The 22,963-nt window shown below is 49.2% G+C and overlaps 2 protein-coding genes across 8 annotated transcripts in view; one reads left to right on the top strand and one right to left on the bottom strand.

Annotated features, from left to right (window-relative positions):
• The window catches only part of DTX1 (deltex E3 ubiquitin ligase 1), a 62,183-nt gene extending 59,985 nt beyond the window's left edge, over positions 1-2,198 (top strand). For all 5 annotated transcript variants that reach the window (XM_020978037.2, XM_020978038.2, XM_020978039.2 and 2 more), the window contains one exon: positions 405-2,198. In XM_020978037.2, the coding sequence (XP_020833696.1) occupies positions 405-629 (225 nt within the window). In that variant the 3' untranslated portion in view covers positions 630-2,198. The remainder of the gene's footprint in view (positions 1-404) is intronic.
• Positions 2,199-2,628: 430 nt separating this feature from the next.
• RASAL1 (RAS protein activator like 1) overlaps positions 2,629-22,963 on the bottom strand; it is a 44,999-nt gene continuing 24,664 nt past the window's right edge. Inside the window, exons 11-21 of one of the 3 annotated variants that reach the window (XM_020978047.2) lie at positions 22,630-22,694; positions 21,972-22,084; positions 17,347-17,539; positions 13,932-14,069; positions 13,235-13,379; positions 11,956-12,128; positions 8,944-9,081; positions 8,281-8,416; positions 7,904-8,024; positions 6,681-6,757; positions 2,629-5,814 (exon numbers count right to left, since the gene is read on the bottom strand). In XM_020978047.2, the coding sequence (XP_020833706.1) occupies positions 5,663-5,814; positions 6,681-6,757; positions 7,904-8,024; positions 8,281-8,416; positions 8,944-9,081; positions 11,956-12,128; positions 13,235-13,379; positions 13,932-14,069; positions 17,347-17,539; positions 21,972-22,084; positions 22,630-22,694 (1,451 nt within the window). In that variant the 3' untranslated portion in view covers positions 2,629-5,662. Of the gene's footprint in view, positions 5,815-6,680; positions 6,877-7,902; positions 8,025-8,280; positions 8,417-8,943; positions 9,082-11,955; positions 12,129-13,234; positions 13,380-13,931; positions 14,070-17,346; positions 17,540-21,971; positions 22,085-22,629; positions 22,695-22,963 lie in introns of those variants that run through there. The other 2 variants (XM_078154326.1, XM_020978048.2) reach the window with 2 other exon arrangements.

Below are 22,963 nucleotides of genomic sequence, written 5' to 3' on the forward strand. Positions count from 1 at the left end.
CTTTTTATGGAGGAGGAGAAAGTAGCCTCAGAGGGAAAATGGCTTGCCCAGAATCACGTAACAAGTTAGTAGCAGAGCCTTCTTTCTAAAGTATCCTCCCACCGGCCTCAGACGCATAACACTAGCTGTGTGACTCTGGGCAAGTCACTTGACCCCAGTTGCTTCACCAAAAAAATAAAAATAAAGTATCCTCCCCTTTGGGGTAACACACACCTCTTAAGAGAGCCTCCTGGAGATAGTGGCTTATATCAAAAGGGAACTCTAGAAAAGCAGCATCGGGTGCCACGTGTGCCAGGAAGATCTTTTAGAAAAGGAGCTTTCTTGGGCCCCCTTTTCATGTCACATGGCTGGCTGCCCCCCCATCCCTGGCTCTGCCCATAACTTCCTTGTCCCTATGGCCTCAGGTGCTCCGCCTACTCATCATGGCCTGGGACCGGAGGCTGATCTTCACCATTGGCACGTCCAACACCACGGGTGAATCAGATACCGTGGTCTGGAACGAGATTCACCACAAGACGGAGTTTGGCTCCAACCTCACTGGACATGGCTACCCGGACCCCAACTACCTGGACAACGTCTTGGCAGAGCTCACAGCCCAGGGAGTCTTGGAGCCATCCTCAAAGGACTGAGACCTGGGGCCCTCCTCCAGGCTGTCCATGCTCCTTGCTCTACTGGACATCTCTCACTCTTCTATCCCTTCACCCTCCACTGCCCCCCCCACCTGGCAGGCTTCCAGGATCCCTCCTACCCGGGAAGGTGGAAATCAGTCCTACCAGGGTCTAGGCTGGGGACAAATATTTAGATCTTCCCTCTTTCAGTATGACAGCAAGTGACAGATTGACAAGCAAACACACATTCTTGGGAGGGAGGAAATACATACACACCAAAAAACCCTCCAAGAAAACACCCTGGGCTCCTGAATGAAATAATACTTTCCATTTAATAGCATTCAGTTTACAAAACACTTTCCTCACAACAACCCTATGAGGTGGGCAAGTCAGGTATTTGTGGTTCCATTTTACAGATGAATAAACTGATGTTCAGGCAAGGGGAAATGACTTAGAACTGGAAGAAATCTTAGAGATCTGCTGGTCTGAACTACTCATCTGCTCAGAGCAGAAGAGGCTTGTCCAAGACCACACAGCCAGGAAGTAACAGATCTGTGCCTTGGCTGACACACTAACCTAACGGGAATTTAGCATCTCACCCATGTTATCACACACACACACACACACACACACACACACACACACACACACATCATAGAGAAACACCCAGAACTGTCTAGAAGCACCCACCTCCCTCTCCCCCTCCCCCATCCTCTGTCTCTCCCTCCTTCCCTCCCCCTCTCCCTTTCCCTCCCCCACTACCCCCCTTTCTCTCTCTCTACCTCTTTCTCTCCCCCCTTGCCTCCCTCCTTCCCTACCCTCTCTCTCTCCCTCCCCCTTCCCTCCCTCCTTCCCTCTTTCCTCCCTTTCCATCACATTGTCTCTTGCTAGTGGACAGGGATGGACTTGGAGGTCTTGGGTGGATTCTAGGTTCTATGTTGTATGTGTTTTGGGGGGTGGGGGAGGGGGAAATCATGCACATATAATTGCCAAAATAAATGGATAACCCTGGGTGGGGAGGGAGGAGAGGGTGGCACTAGGGTGAAGGGGGAGGAATCTTGCTTCTTTTTCTCTTTGTCTCACCTTCTCTTTTACCCCCACCCTGACATCTACCTGTCCCTGTTGCAATCTGCCTATAGGAGGTGACAGATATGACCACACAGGTGGTCCTCCCCCATACCAAACCCTTTCCATCCCAGCTGTGGGATTTCTGAGCCATCCCTTTCGAGAAGTGTAAGCCCCATCCTGGAGCCAATCACTCGCTGGGGGTGGGGAGAGGGTAGGGACTCAGATGAGACCTCCCTACCGTGAAAACCCTTAAAAAGGAGAGTGGGTGACAAAGAGTTAACTTCTTTCTCTCTCTTTATTATTATTATTATTATTATTATTTTTGGTGTTGGGGGGAAACCCAAAGATATAACAGCTCCCAGCCAACCAGGCACCTGTTGCCTAGGCAACTCACCAGCTCTGCCTCTGTGGATTGGCTGGCGTTGTGGAAGTCGGCCAGGAGTTAAAGGGATGTCAACAATTGCTCTTTCAAATGAACCACCAGTCCCACTGTGGGTGGAGAAATAAATCGCCTTTCTCCTCCCCGTGTTGTCTTCCCATTGGTAAAGACTGAAGAATGGGTTTGAGGGGAAAGGTTCCATCACACTCCCTTGCCTTCTGAAAATGGGCTTATCAGGATTTGGGGAAGGGAGTGGGGTAGACATTGCTGCCCCACTGGGCAAAACACAACCTAGGTCCTATGTTGGGGAAAGTGCAGTTCTGAGCAAGGCCACAAGGTGGTGCAGCGATCCCAGCTCCAGACGGAAAAAGTTACTAGCCCCTGGGGGTTCAGTGGACCCTTGGAAAATCCTGGAGAGTCAACAGCTCATACTAAGTGAAATCTGCACCCTCCCTTGTCTGTCCTAGAGAAAGGTGTGGATCCACATTATCTCTTTTCTTCAACTCTCCTCCCACCATGTACACACAGTGCCAAGTTTCCATCCATTAACTCACTCGTTCATTAACTCATTCGTTCATTTCAGTTATTCAGCACGTTTATTGAACCTACTATATAAAATAAGGAAATCGGACTATATGGCTTCTGAGGTCCCTTACATCTCTGAGCCTATGTTCTTCAGGAACTAATAAAAACAAGAAGCCCCAGTCCTGTCCCATTAGCCCCAGGGTACTTTCTCTTAGTAAGCCTGGGACCAAGGGGATTCCTGAAATTGTACACATGGTAAGTGCTTAATAAATGAGTGTTGTTTGGAAGAATGTTGGAAGAAAGCAAGGAAAGTCAAGGCAGGGATCCCTACTAGGGCTGTGGTCCTTAGAGAACTGAGGGGGAACAGGAATTGGCAGCAGCCCCTCCCTTTGCTCACCCCTTACAAGGCACCCTCCCGCCCCCTACATAAGCTCACCAAGTGTAGCAGGTATATTTAGGGGGACTAGGAGAGCTGAGCCACCCCCACACCAGAAAAGTGTTTTTAGGGTCCCTTCCCCAAACGGCCACAAAAACACTGAACTCTGCTCCCCAGCGCACATGCCAGTCATGTCACCCTTAGCCTACATTTGGGAGGCTCCTTTAGCTGAAACCTGAGCTTCCAGGCTTTCCTGTGTAGGGTCATTTGCCCTACCTCTATGGTGCCCTGGCTTATTTGGGGAAGGCTCTGGGAACTCCAAAATCTCCTATCAGGGAGTGGAGCTGAGCTCCCCTTAGTGGCCAAAGGTAAAACTGCAGCTTATTCGGGTGGCTCTGAAGTTGCGTAGAAAGAAGGCTCACGTGGGACTCCACCCTCCTAGGCTCTACTGCCCCACCTCCCCCCCCCCAATAAAGCTAAATCTCCTCCTCTCTTTCTCAAGCCCAGCTCCTGAGGAGGACCAGAGGACACTGGGTCACTGACAGCCTTGATTGGTTGAGGCACCCCTCAGCCTAGGGTCCTGTCTAGCTCTGGGATTCTCCAACGCTCTCCACACCCATCTTGTGGTGCTTTCTTTGGTAGAGTCAAATCTCAGACTCCAGAATCTCTGCTTTGACCCAGCATGATGTAGGGACAAGACACTGGATTTGGAGCCATGGGACCTGGATTTAAATTCTCATTTACTACCTATGTGACCCTGACCCTGTTTATTCTATAAACTAAGGGGACTGAACTAGATAATTCCTAATGCATTCTCTCAATTCTAAATCCTAGAATCTTCTGGAAGGCAATATCGCCATCCTCACCCTCAACCTTCTCAGCCTGGGAAGACTGGGCTGCCCCACCCTTGTTTCTAACTTCAATCCCAAGTTATAGCTCGGACCCATCCAGGCACAACAGGTCATGGGAGGAACCCCTAATTGATAGAGAAGAGGGCAAGGTCATTCCCCAAAACTGATTCATGAAAGATCCTGGGTGGGTGGGTAAGTCCCAGAGCCTCTACAGACCAGCGATATCTACTACCAACACTAGAGGCTTACGGTAGGGGCTAGGAGAGGAAGCACCGTCCCCTTCCCCTTCCCAAGGCTAGCCAACTAGAACTGAGAAGGTTCATACAGAGTAGGCATTGTATTGGCCACAGAGGTCCAAAGGCAGGCCACAGGATGGGCTAACAAGAAACAAAGGACTGGACCATATGGGGGATGACTGAAAGAACTAGGGAGGTTTAGCCCAGAGAAGAGACAACATAAAGGGGACATGATGGTCATCTTTAAGTATATAAAGGACTGAGGGGGATTAGATGTGTCCTGTTAGTTCCCAGAGGGAAAAACTTGGAGCAGAGAGCCGGAATGTAAAGTTCCAAAGTGGCATTTTTAGACTCAATGTTAAGAAAGGCTTGCTAACAATGATATCAGTCCAGAAAGGAATGGGTTGCCTTGGGAGGTAGTGAGCTCCCCATCACTGAAGGTCTGCAAGAGAAGAATGTTGTTTGGGGTGTTGTGGAGGATCAGAACCATGTATGGAGACAGGTTAGAAGAGGTGGCCTCTGAAGGTTTCTTCCCAATCTGGGATTTGATAATCAGGTGGAGACTGAGAAGCAAGGTTCAAACACACAGGAGGGGATGCTGAGCGCTCCTGCCTGGGGGCTGGGGGTCCACAAGGAGCAGCTACTGAGGGTGGGCTGACAGGTCAAAATGGCTGCAAAAGAATCCACTTCTCAAGGCCTTGGACCACCACCGCTTATGGGGGCCAGACTGGTTCAATCAACATACAATGACTGGTTTGTTGAAGAAACAGAGGTTTGTGCCCCATCTGGAGTGGTTAGAAAAATGCTCTGTTCCCCTATTGTGGCTCCCTGCCAGTGGAGGGAGGCCATGACTCTCAAGGGAGAGTGGGAATGATTACATGCTAGCCACTCCCGGAGACACCAATCAGGGTCCCAATCCTGCTTCGTCCCTTTCTTGGAGTGACAAGCCTAGTTCCCAGGAGTCTGCCCCTGGCTCTAGAGTCAAGACCTGTATTCAAATCCTGATGCTAGCTCTTTCTACCTGTGGCCAAGTCACTTGACCTTCTTAGGCTCAGTTTCTTTACCTGTAAAATGAGGGATTGAACCTGATGGCTCCTCAGGTTCCTTAGATCTATGAGCCCCAAAGACAGCCCTGTCTTCTCTGTGTCTCTGGATGGAGTCTGGCTTTCTGCTCCATTCCAGGATGATACCCATTATCTGGGGCACAGGACCCTCAGCTCAGAGTGGGGCTGTGGGTGGAGGGGAGAGGTCTCAGCACCATACCCTGGAGGGCAACCCAGAGGGGCTGGGCCAGTGTGGGCTGTGGGCTGTCCGAGAAATCATCCGGCCTCCTCAGCCAATGACCCTGGGTACCTCAGCCCTGACGGTAACCAGGGAGCTGAATGGGTCATCTATGGCAAGGGAGCCTCCAGGTTCAGCATCTCTGGGTAGCCAAGGAGTGAATAAGGAGGAGGGCAAGAAGAGTCAGGAAGCAGCCCTGAGGAGAGACAAGGCCAGGCCAGCTGTCTTCTAGGCTCCTGCACTTTCCTATTCACTGGACATCGGCTCTTCCTTCCCTGATAAAAAATGTCCCAGGACTATGGGGAGAGAACAGTGTCCTGGACTGAAGGATGGAGACCTTAGGAAAGCAGGGAGCCTCTAGTTACGTGCTCCTTTTCTCGCTGCTCAAAGGTCTTGTGGGCCTGCTCCAGGTCCTCAATCACAGCCAGCAGACGGGCAACAGCTGCAGCTGTGGGGGGCCTTTCCTGTTCAGGAACAGCAGATCCCCCTCCTGATGGGAGAGAAAACAGGAGAATAGTCAAGAGACTATCAAGAGACAAAGTCAAGTATGTTATCAGGTCAGAGTCACTGGTTTGGAATTAGGACTTGAGTTCAAATTCTGGCTCTAATACTTGCTACCCCATACCTTAGGCTAATCACTTTACTCCTCTGGCCCTCAGTTTCCCTATTATGTAAAACCAAAAAGTTGGACATGAGCTCAAAGCTCTAAATCTGATGAACTCTCCATCCAAATAAGTGGGAGAATCAGGCCCCCAGAGAATCCCAAAGAACAGATAAAATAATTCCCTGAACTGTGGAAAATATTAGGAGGTCTTCTTTTTTGGGAGATGTAACTGCTAGACTCTGCTAATACTAAACTGGAGTACACAGCAATTTGGGAAGGTGGAATGGGGTTAGATGCTGGCCACAGGTGAGTGAGAGGGGATCCCAAGGCCACACGTGCTTGAGGAGAGCAGAGAACATTCTAGGTCAGTGATTCCAGCTGCAAATAGGGTTGTGAAGCTGGTTGATGACTTAAGAGTTGGAACCATGGATTTTTGTCCCTGGGACAAACACCACCAGTGGGGGCTCGCCTAAAATGCAGCCACTAGATGGCAAAGGAGTGTGCGTGCATTGGCGCTGCCACTGGAAATGGGGCAAAGCAGAGCAAGTGAAGAGCTGGGGCCAGATGGAGCTGTAGGTGCTCTTTAAATTTTCCACCCAGAGTCAAAGTGCTAATGCCCCCAGGGGCTCTGGTTAGGCACCAAGAGTGACTTTGGAAACCCTGGCACAGAGCCCCATGCGTGCATAAGTGATGAGAATATGCCCACAGGTGGAGTAGAGAAGAGGAAAAGGACTCCAACCAGGTGTTCTCACCTTCCAGGCCACTCTGGCCTTGTGACACTTCCTGGTCCAGCTTGATCTCCTCCTTAGAAAACTCAACATATTTCTTCCTGGGCAGAGAGAAAGAGAGCAAGACAGAGAAAGACAGATACAGACAGACAGACAGAAAGAGGCAAAAACAGAGCCAAAGGCAGAGAGAGACAGAGCCAGAGAGACACAGCCAGAGAAACTGAGGCAGAGACAGAGACAGAGACATAGAGACAGAGACACAGAAACACAGAGACACAAAGAGAGAGCCAGAGGGTCAGAGGACCCGGGCTCATGCCCTAATTCTGCCACTTACTACCTGTGAAACCTTCAAGTCAATTTCCTTCTCTGGGACCCATTTTCCTCATATGTGAAATTGGCGGGGGGGGGGAGAAGTAGGGAGGGAGTGTGACCAGATGGCATCTAAAGTCCATTCTAACTCAGCATAATCATGTGAGTTAATAGATTTAGAGCTGAAAGAGCCTTCTAAGGCCAGGTAATTCAACCCCCCCCCATTTTATAGATGATGGTCTAAGGTCCCTCCCAGCTCTCACACTCAGAGACAGTGTAGTATAGTAGAAATAGTGGGGACCTCAGAGTTAGGAAGACCAGAGTTTGAACTTTGTGTGAGCCTGTTTTCTCATCTTTAAAATGGGCATAACATCTTCAGTGCCTCACAGGACTGTGATGAGGATCAAGTAAAATAATATGTGTAAAGTCTTTACAAACCTTAAAGTATATATGTATGTATATATATATATTACACATTTTATACACACACACACACACACACACACACACACACACACATATATATATATATGCACAGTACTGGGTACATAGCAAATGCTATATAAATGTTGGATATTATATATGTATATACACATATATCAGCTATTATCATTATTATTATTTAAATTTCATAAAATCTTATCTCTGAGTCCATGATCCTGTGGTAGTAGAAAGAATGCTGGATTTGGAATCCAGAAAACCTGGATTAAAATCCTGGATCAGCTATTTACTACCTATATAATCCTAAGTAAGTCATTTACTTTCTCTTGGCCTCAGTTTCTTCATCTGTAAAATAAGGCTAAGGTCCCTTTGAGCTCCTATCCTGGAAGGGCTGCCTGGTCACAGTGACCTCTGGTGGTTATAGTTGTTACTGCACCTCCCCAGCTCTCTCTTCACCCTAAAGTCTCCTTCCTCCCCTGAGATTCATGAACACCCACCTGAGTTTGTCCCTTCCCAAAAGCAGCTGCCGATATACCATCTGGGCCTCTGTGTCAGGGTCCAGGGGGTCACTCCAGTCTCCAAGGGTCACAGCTGAGTGAGTGCGGCTACAGCCCTGGACTGCCAGAAAAGGGCAGAGGGGACCAGATTGGCAGGTGGCAGGGGGAGAATGGGGACAGAGGGAGGACAGGGGAATGGAGTGGGGGAGGATACGAGGATGGGGGCGGGGTGAGAGACAAGGAGGTTGGGGGGTGGAGATGGTGCCTGAATTCCAAATCCTCACTGCTAATCCCCAATTCAGGCCAACCTTATCCCATCACTACACCCATCCCCATGTGCCAGCCCAACCATGCCCTTGGCCCAGCCTGTGAGTCACCTGTGCGATCTTGCTGGAGGCAGCAGGTCCAGCGGTTGCCTCGGAAAGCCCCTGGGTGGCAGGAAGGCAGCATGCCCTCATTGCAGACACTGGCTTTGCGGATGGCCGACAACCACTGGTTCAGTTCATTCACATTCTGATGGGCAACAAATGCTCGGCGTTAGATAGGGACTGTAGTAGTGGTAGTGGTGGTAGTAGTAGTAGTAGTAGTAAGAGGAGGATGAGGAGGGGAAGGAGGAGGAGGAGAGGAAAAAGAAGAAAGAGAAGGAGGAGGAGGAAGAGAAGGAGAAGGAGGAGGAGGAGGAGGAGAAGGAGAAGAAATGATGATGATGATGATGATGATGATAGCACAGTGGAGATAGGGTCTTTGAATCCAAAAGACCTGAGTTAAAGCCTTGCCTTTCACACATATCACCTGTGTGACTCTGAGCAAGTCACTTAACTTTTCAATGTTCTAGGCAGCTCTCAAAGATTCTACATTGCAGAGGAGTGGTGATCTGCATTGGTAGGGGGAGTTTCCTCATGCAGAAGTTCCATATATTAAATAGGGGGAGGGAAGGACAGAACAGACAATGCTATGGTCACTGCTGAAATCTAAGGGACCAGGGTGGTTAGGTGAGGGATTGGGGGTGAGGGAAGGGAAGGGAGATGAAGCATTCTCACCTTGCACTGAATGTACATGGTGTCCAGCTGCCCGTCCCTGGTCTTTGTGATGACCTGCATCATGTGAGGCTGCTGGAAGGCATTCTCATCCACCCTTTCCACCGCACAGATCCTACACACCGGGATGGAGGTCCGCACCTGCCCCGGGCCAGCCCCCACACCCTGCTCACACCAAGCCGGAGGCAGGAAGGGAAGGAGGGCTCCCCTCCACCCACTAATCCCCATACCCGACCCCTGCCCCCAAGATGTCCCCACCAGCTGACCCTCTCCACGAGCTCTAGCTGTAGAACCCAGGATGACCACCGGGGACCCACTGAATGCCTCTGATCGGGCCCCTTGGTTGGCTATGAGTGAGTGTGGGCATATGAGGGCATGTCTGTGTGTGCCTATATGTGTATGCATGAAAATGCATGTCCTGGAGGTAGAAGTGGACACTACTGCCTGTGGGTCTGGGCCAGTCAGCGTGTGTGCGTGCATGTGTGTGTGTGGTGTGTGTGTGTGTGTGTGTGTGTGTGTGTGTGCATGCGTGTGCATATATCATTCTCCTGGATTTGTTTGACCTGAGCTTAGAGAGGCACTGAGTCACATGACTACAGCTCTCATCATCAAGAACACTCAGTTTTAAATCCTTCCTGTGTGTCCTACAACAGCCATTCTACTTCTGTCTGCCTCGGTTTCCTCATCTGAAAAATGAAGATTGTTGAAAACCAGACTGAATCACAGTCACATGCACCAAATGATTTTACTTGTTTGAACAAGGGTAAACAGACCGTGATGACGATAATTAATAATAATAACAATGGCAATAACTAGCATTTATACAGCACTTTACGGTTTTCAAAGTGCTTTACGAATTTTATCTCATTTGATTCTCACAACAACCTGAGAGGTAGGTGCAATTACTAAGCCCATTTTATAGATAAGAAAACTGAGATTGAGAGGGGCTAAATGACTTGTAGAATCAGGAAGGAAGGAAGGAAGGAAGGAAGGAAGGAAGGAAGGAAGGAAGGAAGGAAGGAAGGAAGGAAGGAAGGAAGGAAGAAAGGAAGGAAGGAAGGAAACAAGTATTTATTAAGCACCCACTGTGTGCCAGGTACTGTGCCTTTGCAAATAGGATCTCATTTGATCCTCACAACCCTGGGAAGCAGCTGCTGTCATTATCCCCATTTTACAGATGAGAAGCTGAGGCAGAGGCCAATTGAGGTCCCACCACTTTATTTTACCAATGAGGAAACTGAGGCAGAAAGAAGTAAAGTGAATTGTCCAAGGTCCCACAGCTAGGAAACGTCTGAGGTTGGATTTCAATTTAGGTCTTCCCAATTCCAGTCCCAGCACTCTGTGAACAGTGGTGCCCCCTAGCTGCCCCAATTCTATATGGCACCACTTTACTTTTTTATAGGTTTGAAGGTGGAATCAATTAAGCAATAAGGATGCTATAACACTCTGTGGTATCTACATTTCCTATTCTAATTCTGCAATATCCCTCTTTGATATTTGAGAATATTTTTTCTCATAAAGCATCTTTGTTATTTCATATGAATTGATTTGTCACTCCGTTCTAACAATCAGGGATACTCCAAGACGGAGTCAGTCTTGTTTCTGTGCAGGATGATGATATTTGTACTGCCTGCTTCATAGAGTTGTTGTGGGGAAGGGTTCAAATCCTGCCTGGGACACTTACTACCTGTGGAATGTAAGCAAGTCACTTCAGCTCAGCGGCCTCTGAGGCCCTTTCTCTCTCTCCATCTGTGAGCCTATGATCTTATTATTAGAATCATAGAATTTATAACTGGAAGGGACCCTTATTTGACAGAGGTTTTAATAGCACGCCTACATGAAGCCTCTCCTTATTCCCTCAGCTGCCAGTGCCTTCCTCTCAGGTAGAATACTACTACTACAGCTGCTGCTACTGCAACTATTACTACTATTGCTAATACTACCATTAATATTAGTACTACTGCTACTACTATTACTGCTACTACTATGACTATTACTACTTCTATTAATATTACTACTAGTATTACTATCACTACTACTATTAATATTACCACTACTATTACCATCATTATTACTACTACTATTAGTATTATTACCACTGCTAATAAAGAAAATATCTAGCACTTATATTACACTTTAAGATTTGCAAAACCCTTTACAAATAGTATCTCATTTGCTCCCTGCAACAACCCTGGGAGACAGGTGCCGTCACTGTCCCCACTTTACAGTTGCAAAAACTAAGGCTGAATATAATCAAAATCCCTTCGTACATGTGTGTGTGTGTATGTGTGTGTGTGTGTGTGTGTGTTTTGTTGTGTGTGTGTGTGTTGGCTCCCCAGACAAAATGTAGGCTTTTTGAGGGGAAAGACCCAACTCAATGTCCTTGTATCCCCAACACCTAGCAAAGTGTCTGGCACACAGGAGGCAAATAATAAATGCTGGATTGATGAGGCTGATGTCAACAACACATGGACAGAACGAGTTAAAGTCTGTGCAGCACTTTTCTCATGGGAATGGGCTGGGGTGCATGTGTCTATCTGTGAGTAACATTCATCGCATGTTGAATGTGATGGCTGACCACCTAAGGCTCAGAGATTTAGCTACAATAGGACCTTCACAATCACTTAATCCAACTTCATTTTATACAGGTGGGGGTGGGGGTGAGGGAGGGCCAGGATCCCACTGTGCTCATGTGAGTGTTGGAGCAAGCTAGAGTGCTAAGCAGCCAGAGCTGGGGGCAGAAGGAGGAGAGGCAAGAGGAGAGAAGAGCATTGAAGGTCCCCTTCTCCTTTCCTTTCCTCTTCTCCCCCTTCCCCTCTCCTTCTCCCTTCCTTTCCTTTTCTCCCCCCTTCTGTCTCCTTCTTTGCCTCCTCCCCTTTCCCTCTCCTGTCTACTCCCCCTTCTCCCTTTTTCCCTCCTCATCTGCCCTTCTCCCTCCCCACTCCTTCCTCTCCTCTTTTCTTCCCTCCCCCCCTCCCCTCACTCCTCAAAGCAAGCCTCCCAGAGCAGCCTTACCTGCCATTCAGGAGCCTTGGAATAGGAGAAGGTTTCACTGCTGAGGCAAAAGTACCTCTTCTTGAAGGCAAAGCGGGGGACAAGGGCCCCAGCCTCTGCCTTCCGAAGATGCAGGTAGCCTTCCTTAATGACCGCAGACGGGGGGAACAGGAGTCGTGGCTGGGCCTCCAGGGCTGGGGGAGGACAGAAGAGGGAGTGAGGTCACAGCCTCCAGGACCCAGGAAATCTGCTTTCCTAACTCTCCCCCAATCTGAGCTGCAAACCGAGCCCTTTCTATTCCTGCTTGGACAGCGCCATCAGTGCTGGGCTGGGCTCCCGGACCAAGGAGGTCCAGCAAGTACCCTAGCAATGGGGGTGGGGCTGCTGCTATCAACCCCCACATATACCCAGCTGCTTTACTGAGAGAGCGACGGAGTGAGTGAATGAATGTTGAATGACTGAAGACCCAAAGATCTCCGCCCACCTCACTCATTTGGCATTGACTAAGGCTTCCCACTATACTGCTCCAAATATTGATGGTTTCAAGGAAAGTGGGATGGCAAAGGGTAAAGAACACTGTACTAGAGTTGGAAGGCTTGGGCTCTGCTCTCCAATCTGCCACTTAGGGGCTGTATATCATGGGGCAGGACCTTTCACCATCCTGGGCCCCAAGCTTTTTCAGCTGTAAAATGAAGTGCATAGATTAGGTGATCTCCAAGGCCCCTCCCAGCTCTGACCTTCACTGTTCTAAGCCCCGCCCCCAGCCCTGACATTCCCTGTATTTATGGTTCCATTGAATATATTCCAAAATGAGATGTCCAAAAGGAGGCAAAAAAAATCCATATATAGGCAAAATTACTCAAACAATTGGTGATTTTGCCAGCATATGAAACCCTGTCTAGGAACTTCCTCTACCATTGCATATCTTAACCAATGACTTGGTAGACTTAGGGAATGGTCTGATGGTCAGAGTGCCAAGTGCAGGATTCAACTCCAAGTCCAGCACCCCATCCACTTACTATTCTACAGTTCCTCCATGCACTTAAAAAAAGAAGGGGGAAGGGAAAGAGAGAGAGGTAGAGGAGAGAGGCAGGAAGAGAGAGAGTAGGGAGGGGAGAAGAGAGGAAGAGGGGGAGGGGAAGGAAGGGAGAAGAAAGGGGGGAGAGGAAGAGGGAGGGAGAAAAAGGGGAAGGAGGAGGGAGAGAGCTCAGACTCAAGTTGTATCCCGGGACAGAATGAAAAGAGGCTGCCTTGAGCATGTAAGAGGAGAGATGGTCGCAGCCCAGCTAGCAGAACTCACCACCTTCAGCATCAATGTCTACCAGCTTGTCTAAGAAAGCCTTCACCCGGATGATGCTCTGCAGAAGAAAGGGATGTAGGGGGACCATCCATTGCTCCTTTCCCCGGCCCAGCTGCTGGCCCAGATTGCCAATGCTCTGTACAGCCTGGCAGGAGGTGAACAATGGACCAGGACCCCAGTTAGCATGAAGGCAGCTTCTCCTTGGCCCACTCCCCACTGCTGAACCCAGAAGAGGGGCCAGCTCAGGGCTGAGGAATCCTGGCGGGGGAAAAGGGGCATACTTCTCATTGCTGGTGACCCAAAAGAAATTCCAGTGTCCCAACTCCCAGCCTATTGCTAACATAACTGAGTGGAAAAGGGATCGGGGGAAGCTGATGTCTCTTTGGATAGGATCCCTGCCCTAAGGAAGAACAGTCTCAGACCATTTCATCTTTAATCCCTTCTCCCCTCTTTTGTTTCCCTCAACCCTAAGAGACCCTGCTCCAGGCCTATCCCCCCCCACCTCCTTCCAAAGCTTCACTGAACTTGTGATGTTAAAAACGGTCTAATCAACTGAGTCATACTCAAGCTGAGTGAATGACTAATGGGTACAAGATCTGTGCCATCTCCCAGGGGCATCTGGCACATTGGGTGTGAGGCCTTCCCAGCCTCACATCATCCATGTGGGGGATCTCTAACACCACCACCCCACAGACACCTTGGCAAGTAGCAGCAGGGAGCGGCCAGTCTGGGGATCAGCATGATGGTCCCGGAGATCGAAGAGCTTTGGGGTGAGGATGGCAGGAGCAAAAAACCGGAGGAAGAGGAAGCCACTGATGGCCACATACTTCACCTCCTAGACACAAAGAGGACAGCCCCACAGTATGAGGGAGGGGCTTGGCATTGGTTGTCACAGCTAGGGAGCTCAGAGCCTTCTCCCTGTTGTTCTCAACCCCTCTCCCTCTTTTGCAAAATGGGGAAACTAAGGCAGCATGGTACAGTAGAAAATAAGACTAGATTTGCAGCAGGAGGACCTGGCTTCCATTTGAAACTCCATTACCATCTGCATGACCTCAGAAAAGCCACTTTATGAGAACTCCCCATCTAGCAACTCCCGCTACCATGACAGATCTTAACCAGTGACTTAGTAGATAAGTCCCAGGGAACGATCTCAGGTTCCAGAGAAACTCCGGAGAGCTGTGTACAACGTGAGGCGTAATAAACGCAGCCCAAACAATTCATACAGTGGCCACAGTCGGGTTTAAAGGAAACGATACTGAAAGCCTTCAGAACTTTGATCCATGCAGGAACAATTGTAACTTCCAGAGGGCTGATGGTGACGCAGCATCAGAAACGTAGGGGGCTGTAGGTATGAGACAGACCTTTTCGGACATGGCTAATAAGTTGATTCAATGTGCTTACATGGACTTTGTAATAAGGAAGCGTTCTATTAGGGGACGGTGGGTCATTGGGAAGTCCCAACGACTTGGCAGAAAGAGAAAAAAAAAGAACATTAACAGAATGCAATTTCCTCGAGGGCAGACTGTTTTGTTATTGTCTGCCCTGTGCCTAGTACAAAGCCTGGCACATCATGGGTGCTTGAAAAATGCGTGCTTACTTGCTTGATCAATCAAACATTTCCCCCTAAAGTGACTTCCTTTCTCTGGGCCTCATTTTCCTTGTTTGTAAAATTAGGAAGTTGGACAAATTATTTCTAAAGTCCTCAGTTCTCTGATCTCACAACTCTATGATCAATACTTCTGAAGGTGGCATGAAATCCAGGGTGGGTCATCAAAGATCCAGAGCTCTCTCTTGAACTGCCTCTCCCCAGTGCATTGTGCCCATCAGTCAGGCTGCTCTGGGGAGAAGCCCCGCCGCCACCACCACTACCATCACATCCAGGATGCAGCTGGCATCTTGAATCCGATTTCTCAGCAGTGCAAAATGCCAACTTCCCACTTCCCTGCCCACCCTACCCCACCCCTTTCCCTGGTTATATTTAGCCTTCAGGCTTTGTTCGTTTGTGTATCTCTGCATACACTGTGCAGGGGTGGGAAACCTATGCCCTCGAGACTATATGTGGCCCTCCAGGTCCTCAAGTGTGGCCCTTTGACCGAATCAGCCACACGCGAGGCTGCAGGCTCCCCACCTGACAGCTGATGGATACATAGGGGGTGGTGTTTTGTATTTAAGAAAGAGACTAGAAAAGAACCAGGAAATAAAGGGTAGAAGCCACAGAGAAAGTTCCAGTCAGATACAAGGAACAGCTTCCTAACAATTGGGGCTGTCCCCAGGGGGCAGAGGGCTGCCTCAGGAGGGAAGTCCACAAACAGAGGCTGTGTGGCCATTTGCTGGGGATCCCACAGGCACAATTTTTGTTCAAGGGCGGATTGGCCTCCTTGGGTCTCTGGGGTCCTGATAAATTCTTAAAGTCCTGGAGTTCTTTGCTAGGCAAGAATCATATCCCCATCTCACATCCCCAGTATCTCTGGGGGCATCTTGCTCTTCCACAGCTTCATCTGGAAACTGGTCCTTCCAGAACGATGTAAAGGTGTCTCTGTCCCAGCCGGGTGTCCTGGCTCCCTGGGAACCTCCCTCAGGGAGACACTGGGAGGGGATGCCAGGAGAGAGAGACCCTCCCACCCCAGCCTGATTCCTCCCTGGCATCTTTGGGCTGCTCTTAGTGAGATCCCTGCTCCCCACTGCTTCCTCAATGCCTCCCACTCACCTCCATTGTTCTAGGCTAATTTTAGCCTCTGCCAGTGTCTCATTGACTCGCTCCCCTGGGGAGGGTTGGGGGAAGGGAGGCTGAGTCAGAATCAGAGCCTTTGGATAAGTGGTTCACATACCCATCTCTGAAACAACCAGGGTGGCCGTAGGCAAATCACCTAACCTCCCCAGCCTCAATTTCCTCATCTGTAAAATACGGGTAATAATGGCATCCACTTCACAGAGTCATCAGGGTCACATGAGATCACCTTTGTAGAACATTTTGGAAACTTAAAGTGCCCTGTAAATGCTAGCTACTGTTATTGGCATTTTAAGGCTTGCAAAGCTCCCTATCTATCTCATGTGGGCCTCATTTTACAGATGAGGAAACTGAGGCAGAGAGCAGTTAACTAACTTGCCTAGCACCACATGGCTAGCAAGTGTCTGAGGCAGCCTTTGAACTCATGTCTTCAGACTCTAAGTCCAATACTCTATACACCACACCACCTGGCTGCCTGACTTGGTTTTATGAGTCCAGATAGTCACACATCTCATTCACTTTGAAAGGAGGGATTCAAGTAAGTGAACTGGGGTTTGCGGGAGTGTTGTTCTGTGTTCTAGGGTTCTCCCTAGGGAGAGATTGAAGAGCACCAGTGCCTGTGCAAGGGACCAGAGATGCAGGCAGTTCTACTGGGGAATATGAGAAAACAATCAATCAATAAGGATTTCTTTAGCATCTATCATACACAAGATATAACTTCATCTGCTTGGTTGGAATTGTAAGACACCAAAGGTTCTATCTGGTGGGGCACCCTTAGCTCCCAGCATGACCTTGTCTGAGAGTCCCAGCTATGGGAGGGAAGAGACTCTGGGGTCCCTGACCCTATGAGGTGGGGAGAAAAGAATTTCTCCATCCCTCAGTTTCTCTCTTTACTTACCAAGAGACAAGAGAGCTGGGTTCGAGGCCTGGCTCTGCTGAACAAGCAGAAGTCACAACTTCTCTGACCCCCAGTTTTCTCCTCATTAAAATAAAGGGGTTAGAGAAAATCTCTACAGCCCCCCCAGCCCTGGCATTCCCTGTTCTAAGGCCCCTCCCAACCCTGACATTCTCTGTTCTAAGGCCCTTCCCAGCTCTGACACCCCCTGTTCTAAGGTTCCTCCTGGCTCTGATGTTCTAAGGCCTCTCCCAGCTCTGACATTCTATGCTTTCTGGGCCTCAATTTTCCCTATTATAAAGTGAAGATAACAGCACCTGACCTAGGTTACTCGCTGCCTTGTGTATGAATCAGTTGTGAAAAGAGAGTTTCTAAGTGTACTGCATGCACGTGAAGGGGCCTCCATACCTTGTCTGCCTCCCCTTGGCCCCAGGCTCCCAAGCCCATTCCCTCTTCCCCTCTCTCTTTCCCATCCCCGAGTCTTCCCACCTCATGCTCAGTCTCAGGGAAGCGCTCCTCCACCCTCTGGTGCAGCTGTCTGAAAGCCGCTCTCATGGCCGGAGGGCACTTGTCCACTGAGCCCGTGATGGCTTCCAGGATCTCTCCCAGGTATCCGGTCAGCAGCCCCAGGCTGTTTTCCCGCACGTGCTCCTCTGACAGGGTGCCTTTGAAGGAGATTCGCCTAGAGGGACAGAACCCCAATCCAGGCAGAGGGCAGTGAGCTGCCCCTGAAGGCTCACTCAGCCCCCCTGAAGCTTGGTGGGGGGTCTTCTGCCCTAGGCAAGAAGGCTTAGCTGAATTCCAACCCATCCTACAAGTCTTATGCTAGGCATCTGAGGAATAGAGGGGTAATTAGGAGAGGGAGTATCACATAAAGAGCTTGGAAGATCTGGGTTCAAATAAGTGCCTCAGCTCCTTTATGCCTGTGTGATCCAGGGCAAATCCCTTTACTTCCTGCCTTGGTTTTCCCACCTATAAAATGGGTAGATTAGACTAATCTCTCAGCTCCTTTCCAGTTCTAAAGCTAAGACAACAGTCCTACCTAGAAGGTGCTTATAATCTAGCTGGGGAAACCCTGACATTAAGTCACTGCATCATCTCAGACAAGACACGTCCCCCTCTGTGGGCCTCAGTGTCCCCATCTGTCCTCATCAATCCCCATGAGAGGAGACTGAGCCTCTGGCTCTGACATGTTCTAAACTTGCTCCCAGCTCTGGAATTCTCTGTTCTAAGGCTTCTCCAAACGCTGACATACATGTTCCAAGGCCCCTTCCCGCTCTGGCAGTCTATGTTCTAAGGTCCTTTCCACCCCTGACATTTAAGATTCTAAGTCCCCTTCCAGCTCCAAATCCTGTGAGACTATGATAATATGGTCCTGGCCTCAAGGAGCTTCCAGTCTAGTAGAGGAGACTCTGCCATTAATATTGGTATGACCTCAGGCAAGTCACCTTCCCCCTCCCTGAGCCTCTGCTTCCCCAGCTGTCAAATGAGCAAACTGGCCTAGATTCTCTCTCCTCTGGCTCTAACATAACGCTGCCCTAAGGCTCCAGCATTTGAGTTTCTAAGAGCCCTTCCTTCCAGAACTGACAAGCTAGAATTGTGTAGAAGATGAAGGTGAGATGCAGAAGAACTCCTGCCAGCCTGGCTCCTGGACTGTCCTGCGTCCCATCTCTAGGCACTTAGTGACCTGGGCAGAGCCCAGGGCAGTGTTTGGCAGGAGCCAGAAAAAGGACTGATTTGGTAGAATCTTAGATGGGCCAGGTGGCAACATCCTTTTCCAGTTAGAGATAATTTAACATGGGCCAATAAATAATCTTTCAGAAGCTTGTCTCTGGTCCATCAGATACTGGCTGGATGCATGGATAACTTATGGTAGGGCGGCCCATCCCTGATGCTTTAAATGAATAAGAAACCATGACCTGCAGAGGGAGTGGCAACATTGCTTACATATAGGAGGGAGGCACACTCTGGGTCTGAGCATCTCCTAGGGACCCCGCCCCCCCTCCACTGGTTCTAACCTCAGCCAAGGGGGCATGTGTCCTCTCAGAGTCCAAAAAACAAAGCTACATTAAGGGTCAATCACACCTGTATTAGAATGGTTTAACTAAGGAAAGTGGTAGAAACCTTCCCTAGGTAATATAAATTCAGGGGGCATATCTGGTCTAAAGTCCCTCCACTAGGTCCCCTCTTCACTGCAACTACCATGGAGTAGATTACTCATTAGTCACAAATCGGTTAGAAATCAAATTCCAGGGGCATCTTCTCTGCGAGGTGCTTGTATAAATGGACAAATGGTACCTCTCCCATTAGCTCATAAATGGGGCTTAGTTTAACAAATTGGCTGGATGACTTTCCCAGGCCCTGGAAGGAGATGCCCTGGCCCCCTGCAGGCCTCTCAGCTAATGGAAGGAAAGACCCTGCCCTCCTCTGTATCCCTTGAGACCAGTTGCTTAGCAACAAGCTTTGATGCCTCTAGGGAAATTCAAAAGAGAAAGGATGAAAGGGGGTCTTAGCCTTGGTGGGATGGGAGGTAATGGGTCCTCCTTTCTAGAAGCTGAAGCTTGGGTTCTGGAGAGACTCCCAAGGGTGGAGAATGCCCTCTGTCTGGGAATTCTCAGCCTTATTGGTCAGTCCTTAGCTGTGTCCTCTCTGTGAACCCCTGCCTCATATATCAGATGCCCACTCCTGTATTCTGGACCACGGCATTTATTTATAGGTCCTGGAACAGCTTGCCACACTCCTCTGTTTTCACCACCTTCATTAGCACCCCCTGAAGGTGAAAACTAACTCACTCACTCTGTGTGTGTGTGTGTGTGTGTGTGTGTGTGTGTGTATCTCTCTGTCTCTCTGTGTCTCTTTCTCTCTCTGTCTCTCTCTGTGTGCCTGTGTGTCTCTCTGTCTGTCTGTCTCTCTCTGCCTCTGCATGTGTCTCTCTCTGTCTCTTTCTTTCTGTCTGTCTCTGTCTCTCTCTATCAGTCTGTCTCTCTCTCTCTCTCCTGGGCAACATGGTTTAAAGGCAAGAACATTTAGAATATCTCAGTTCAAATCCCACATCTGACATTTACCTGTGTGATGACCTGCGTAATTTACCTGTGTAATGACCTGACATTTACCTGTGGGGAAATCACTTAATCTACCTAATGGCCTCTGAGTTCCTTTCTGGCTCTAGACTGAGGATCCTTCTGCCATCACCACCTCTCTTCTCCAGGTCCCCTTCTCTCCCTTCCCACTGTCACTATCCTAATTCAGACCTTCATCACCTCTTCCCTAGACTACTACAGCCTCTTAATTGTCATCCCCAGATCATCTCTCACCAGCTCCAATCCATCCTCTACTCATCTGTCAGATGAATATTCCTTAAGTCTAAGTCTAACCAAGTCACCCCTCTTCTCAATGAGCTCCAACAGCTCCTAATTATCTCTAGGATCAATCCTCTATTTGGCTTCTAAAACTCTTCCTAGCCTGGCCCCTTCCTACTTCTCCAGTCTTCTTACCCCTTCCTCCCCACCACCTACTCTTCAATCCAAAGACATCACTGTTCCTCAAGCTCGATACTCCGTCATTTCTATGCCCTTGTACTACTGTCTCTCCTCAATGCCTACAATGCTCCCCTCTCCTCTGGCTTCCTTCACAACTCAGTTCAAATCCCACCTTCCAAGAGTCCTTTCCTGCTCCCTATCCCACTGCACCCCCATACTAGTGCGTTCACTCTGGCACTACCTTCCATTTGTACTGATTGTATCTTGCCTGTACATAATTATTTGCAGTTGTCTCCCCCACTAGAATGAGAGTTCCTTGAGAGCAGGGATCATGGTTTTGCCTTTCTTTCTATACTCAGTGCCTGGGACATATTATACACTTATTAATGTTTGTAGACTGCCTGGCTTCCTATCATCCCCCTTCCCCCCAGGCTCTGCTCCATTCCTTCTGGCTCCTCGAAGGCAATTCTCCACTTCAGGAGAGAATCCCCCAGGCTCTCCACCCCCATGACCCTTCTCTGGGCTCTCCAGGGTCAGTCCTCCCTGAGGACTCCCTTCCCCTTCTGCCCCAGCCTTCCTGGTGCCCTCGCATCCTCTCTTCTGGTGGCCCAGCAATCTCCCAGGAACCTGTGCCCTGCCCTTTCACCTACCACTTCCTGGCCCACCCTCCCTTATTAGGGAAGCCTTTTGCTCCAGCTCAGATCAGCTGAGGGGCTGTCCCCCTTGCCTGGTCCTAAGCCCAACCAGCTTCCAGATCAGCTTGAAGCAGCCCCCCTATCTCCACCCCAACCCGTCAGCCTCCTGAGCTTCCCAAGCTTAGGCAGAGAACCTTGGGCTTCTCTTTCCATCTGGAAGGTGACAAGCCCCACAGATATAGCCCAGGGACAAATCCACCCCTGCCCCCAAAAAAACTGAGGAGTGAAAAGACTTTATCCTTATATACATTTATACTTCATATTATATACATAATCCATGAAGTATAATGGATAGGGCTCTGGTCTGGGGAGTCCAGAAGGGCTGGATTCCTCAGATATTTAGGATCATGGAGCACAGCATGACCACTGATTTTAGAACTAGAAGACTGGTCCTTAGAGGTCAATAAGCCCAACCCCCTCACTTTACAGATAAAGCAACTGAGGCAAACAGAGGTTAAGTGAGCTCCCTAAGGTCACACAGCAAATAAGTGCATGAGGAAGGTTTGAATCCAGCCCTTCCTGGGTCTCTATGATGGCTGTGTGACCTTGAGCAAGTCATTTAACCTATCTGGGTCCTAGTTTCCTCACCTGTAAAATGAGAGGGGTGGATTTGATGACCTTTAAGGGCGCTTCTCACTCTAAATCTATGACCATATGAACCTGTGACCAAAGTCAGATAAACGACAAGTGAACAAGGTCCAAGACCACCTGAATCACCAGGATAAAGAATGGAAACTCAGGGTTCCCAGAGTTTGGGGAGGGGTCACATCTAGGATCCAACATGGGCTAAAGTGGAGGAACGAGGCAGAGCAGTCGAGGCCTAGGCCTATGATTTCTGGGATACAAGGGGGCGTATCTACTTAATCATGTATCTCTCCTGCTCCTCCTTCTCTGTGAATCTCTCCAACCCCAGAAGGTCTGAGCCAATACCCCTACTCACCTGGTCCGGGTCAGCTCTATCTTACACGGGTCCAGCTCAATGTATTTCTTCTCCTCAAAGATGCGGTTGACACAAGGCTTGAGGACTTCATGGAGATAAGGTGTGCCTACCAACTGCAGAAAAGAACAGGCAAGAAGCAGACAGAAAAAAGAGGGTATAACCCAGAGATAAAGATGAACCAGACCTTGGAATGGGGTCTAGGAAAAGAGTGTGAGAGCTGGGAGGGACCTCAGGACTCATCTATTCCAACCTCCTCACTTTACAGAGAAAACTAAGGCCTGGAGAGGTCACATGGCCATAGATTTAGAGCTGGAAGGGACCTCAGAGTCCCTTGTAGTCCAACTCCTTTATTTTACAGTTGAGGAAACTGAGGCACAAGAAAGTTACCCAAGGGCACACAGGTAGTAAACATTGGATACAGGATTTAAACTCAAGTTCTCTGACTCTATGACAGTCTAGTCTCAGGGGAGCAATGTGAGAGACAGGATACCATGCTGCCCTATTGACTGAAACCAGACTTCTCTTCTATCTCCCCCTCCCCTACTCCAGTCAGAAATATGCTACCCAAACTAAGATAATGCCTAAGTCTGATATCTTAAGGCTAGAATTTGAAGCAGGGGCAGTCCTGGGAGGCCTCATACTCTGTGATAACACTCACCTTCATGAACTGCTCCATGGACTTGGAAGCCAAAGAGTTGGAGCGAAAGAGGGTATTGGGATCCGCTGGAAGAGAAGGGATATGGCCCCTGGAGCAGGGGGTAGGGCTGTGCACAGAGAACTTTGTGCTCTGAGTACTTCCCCTTGCCTCAGAATGGAGTCTGGGGCATCCCCAGCATGGTGGCCTAGGCAGGGCCAGGTAACTTTTCTCATCCATAAAGCCCTTTGGGAGCAAACCAACAGGAAAGCAGGTAGCCTAACAGAGTGGGAAAAGCACTGGGTTTGGAGTCGGAGGACAAGGCCTCAATTCCCAGCTTCACCACCTAATACCTGTG

The sequence above is a fragment of the Phascolarctos cinereus genome, unplaced genomic scaffold (genome assembly GCF_003287225.1).
Source record: "Phascolarctos cinereus isolate Bilbo 61053 unplaced genomic scaffold, phaCin_HiC Scaffold_4;HRSCAF=312, whole genome shotgun sequence".
NCBI classification, from domain to species: Eukaryota; Metazoa; Chordata; class Mammalia; order Diprotodontia; family Phascolarctidae; genus Phascolarctos; species Phascolarctos cinereus.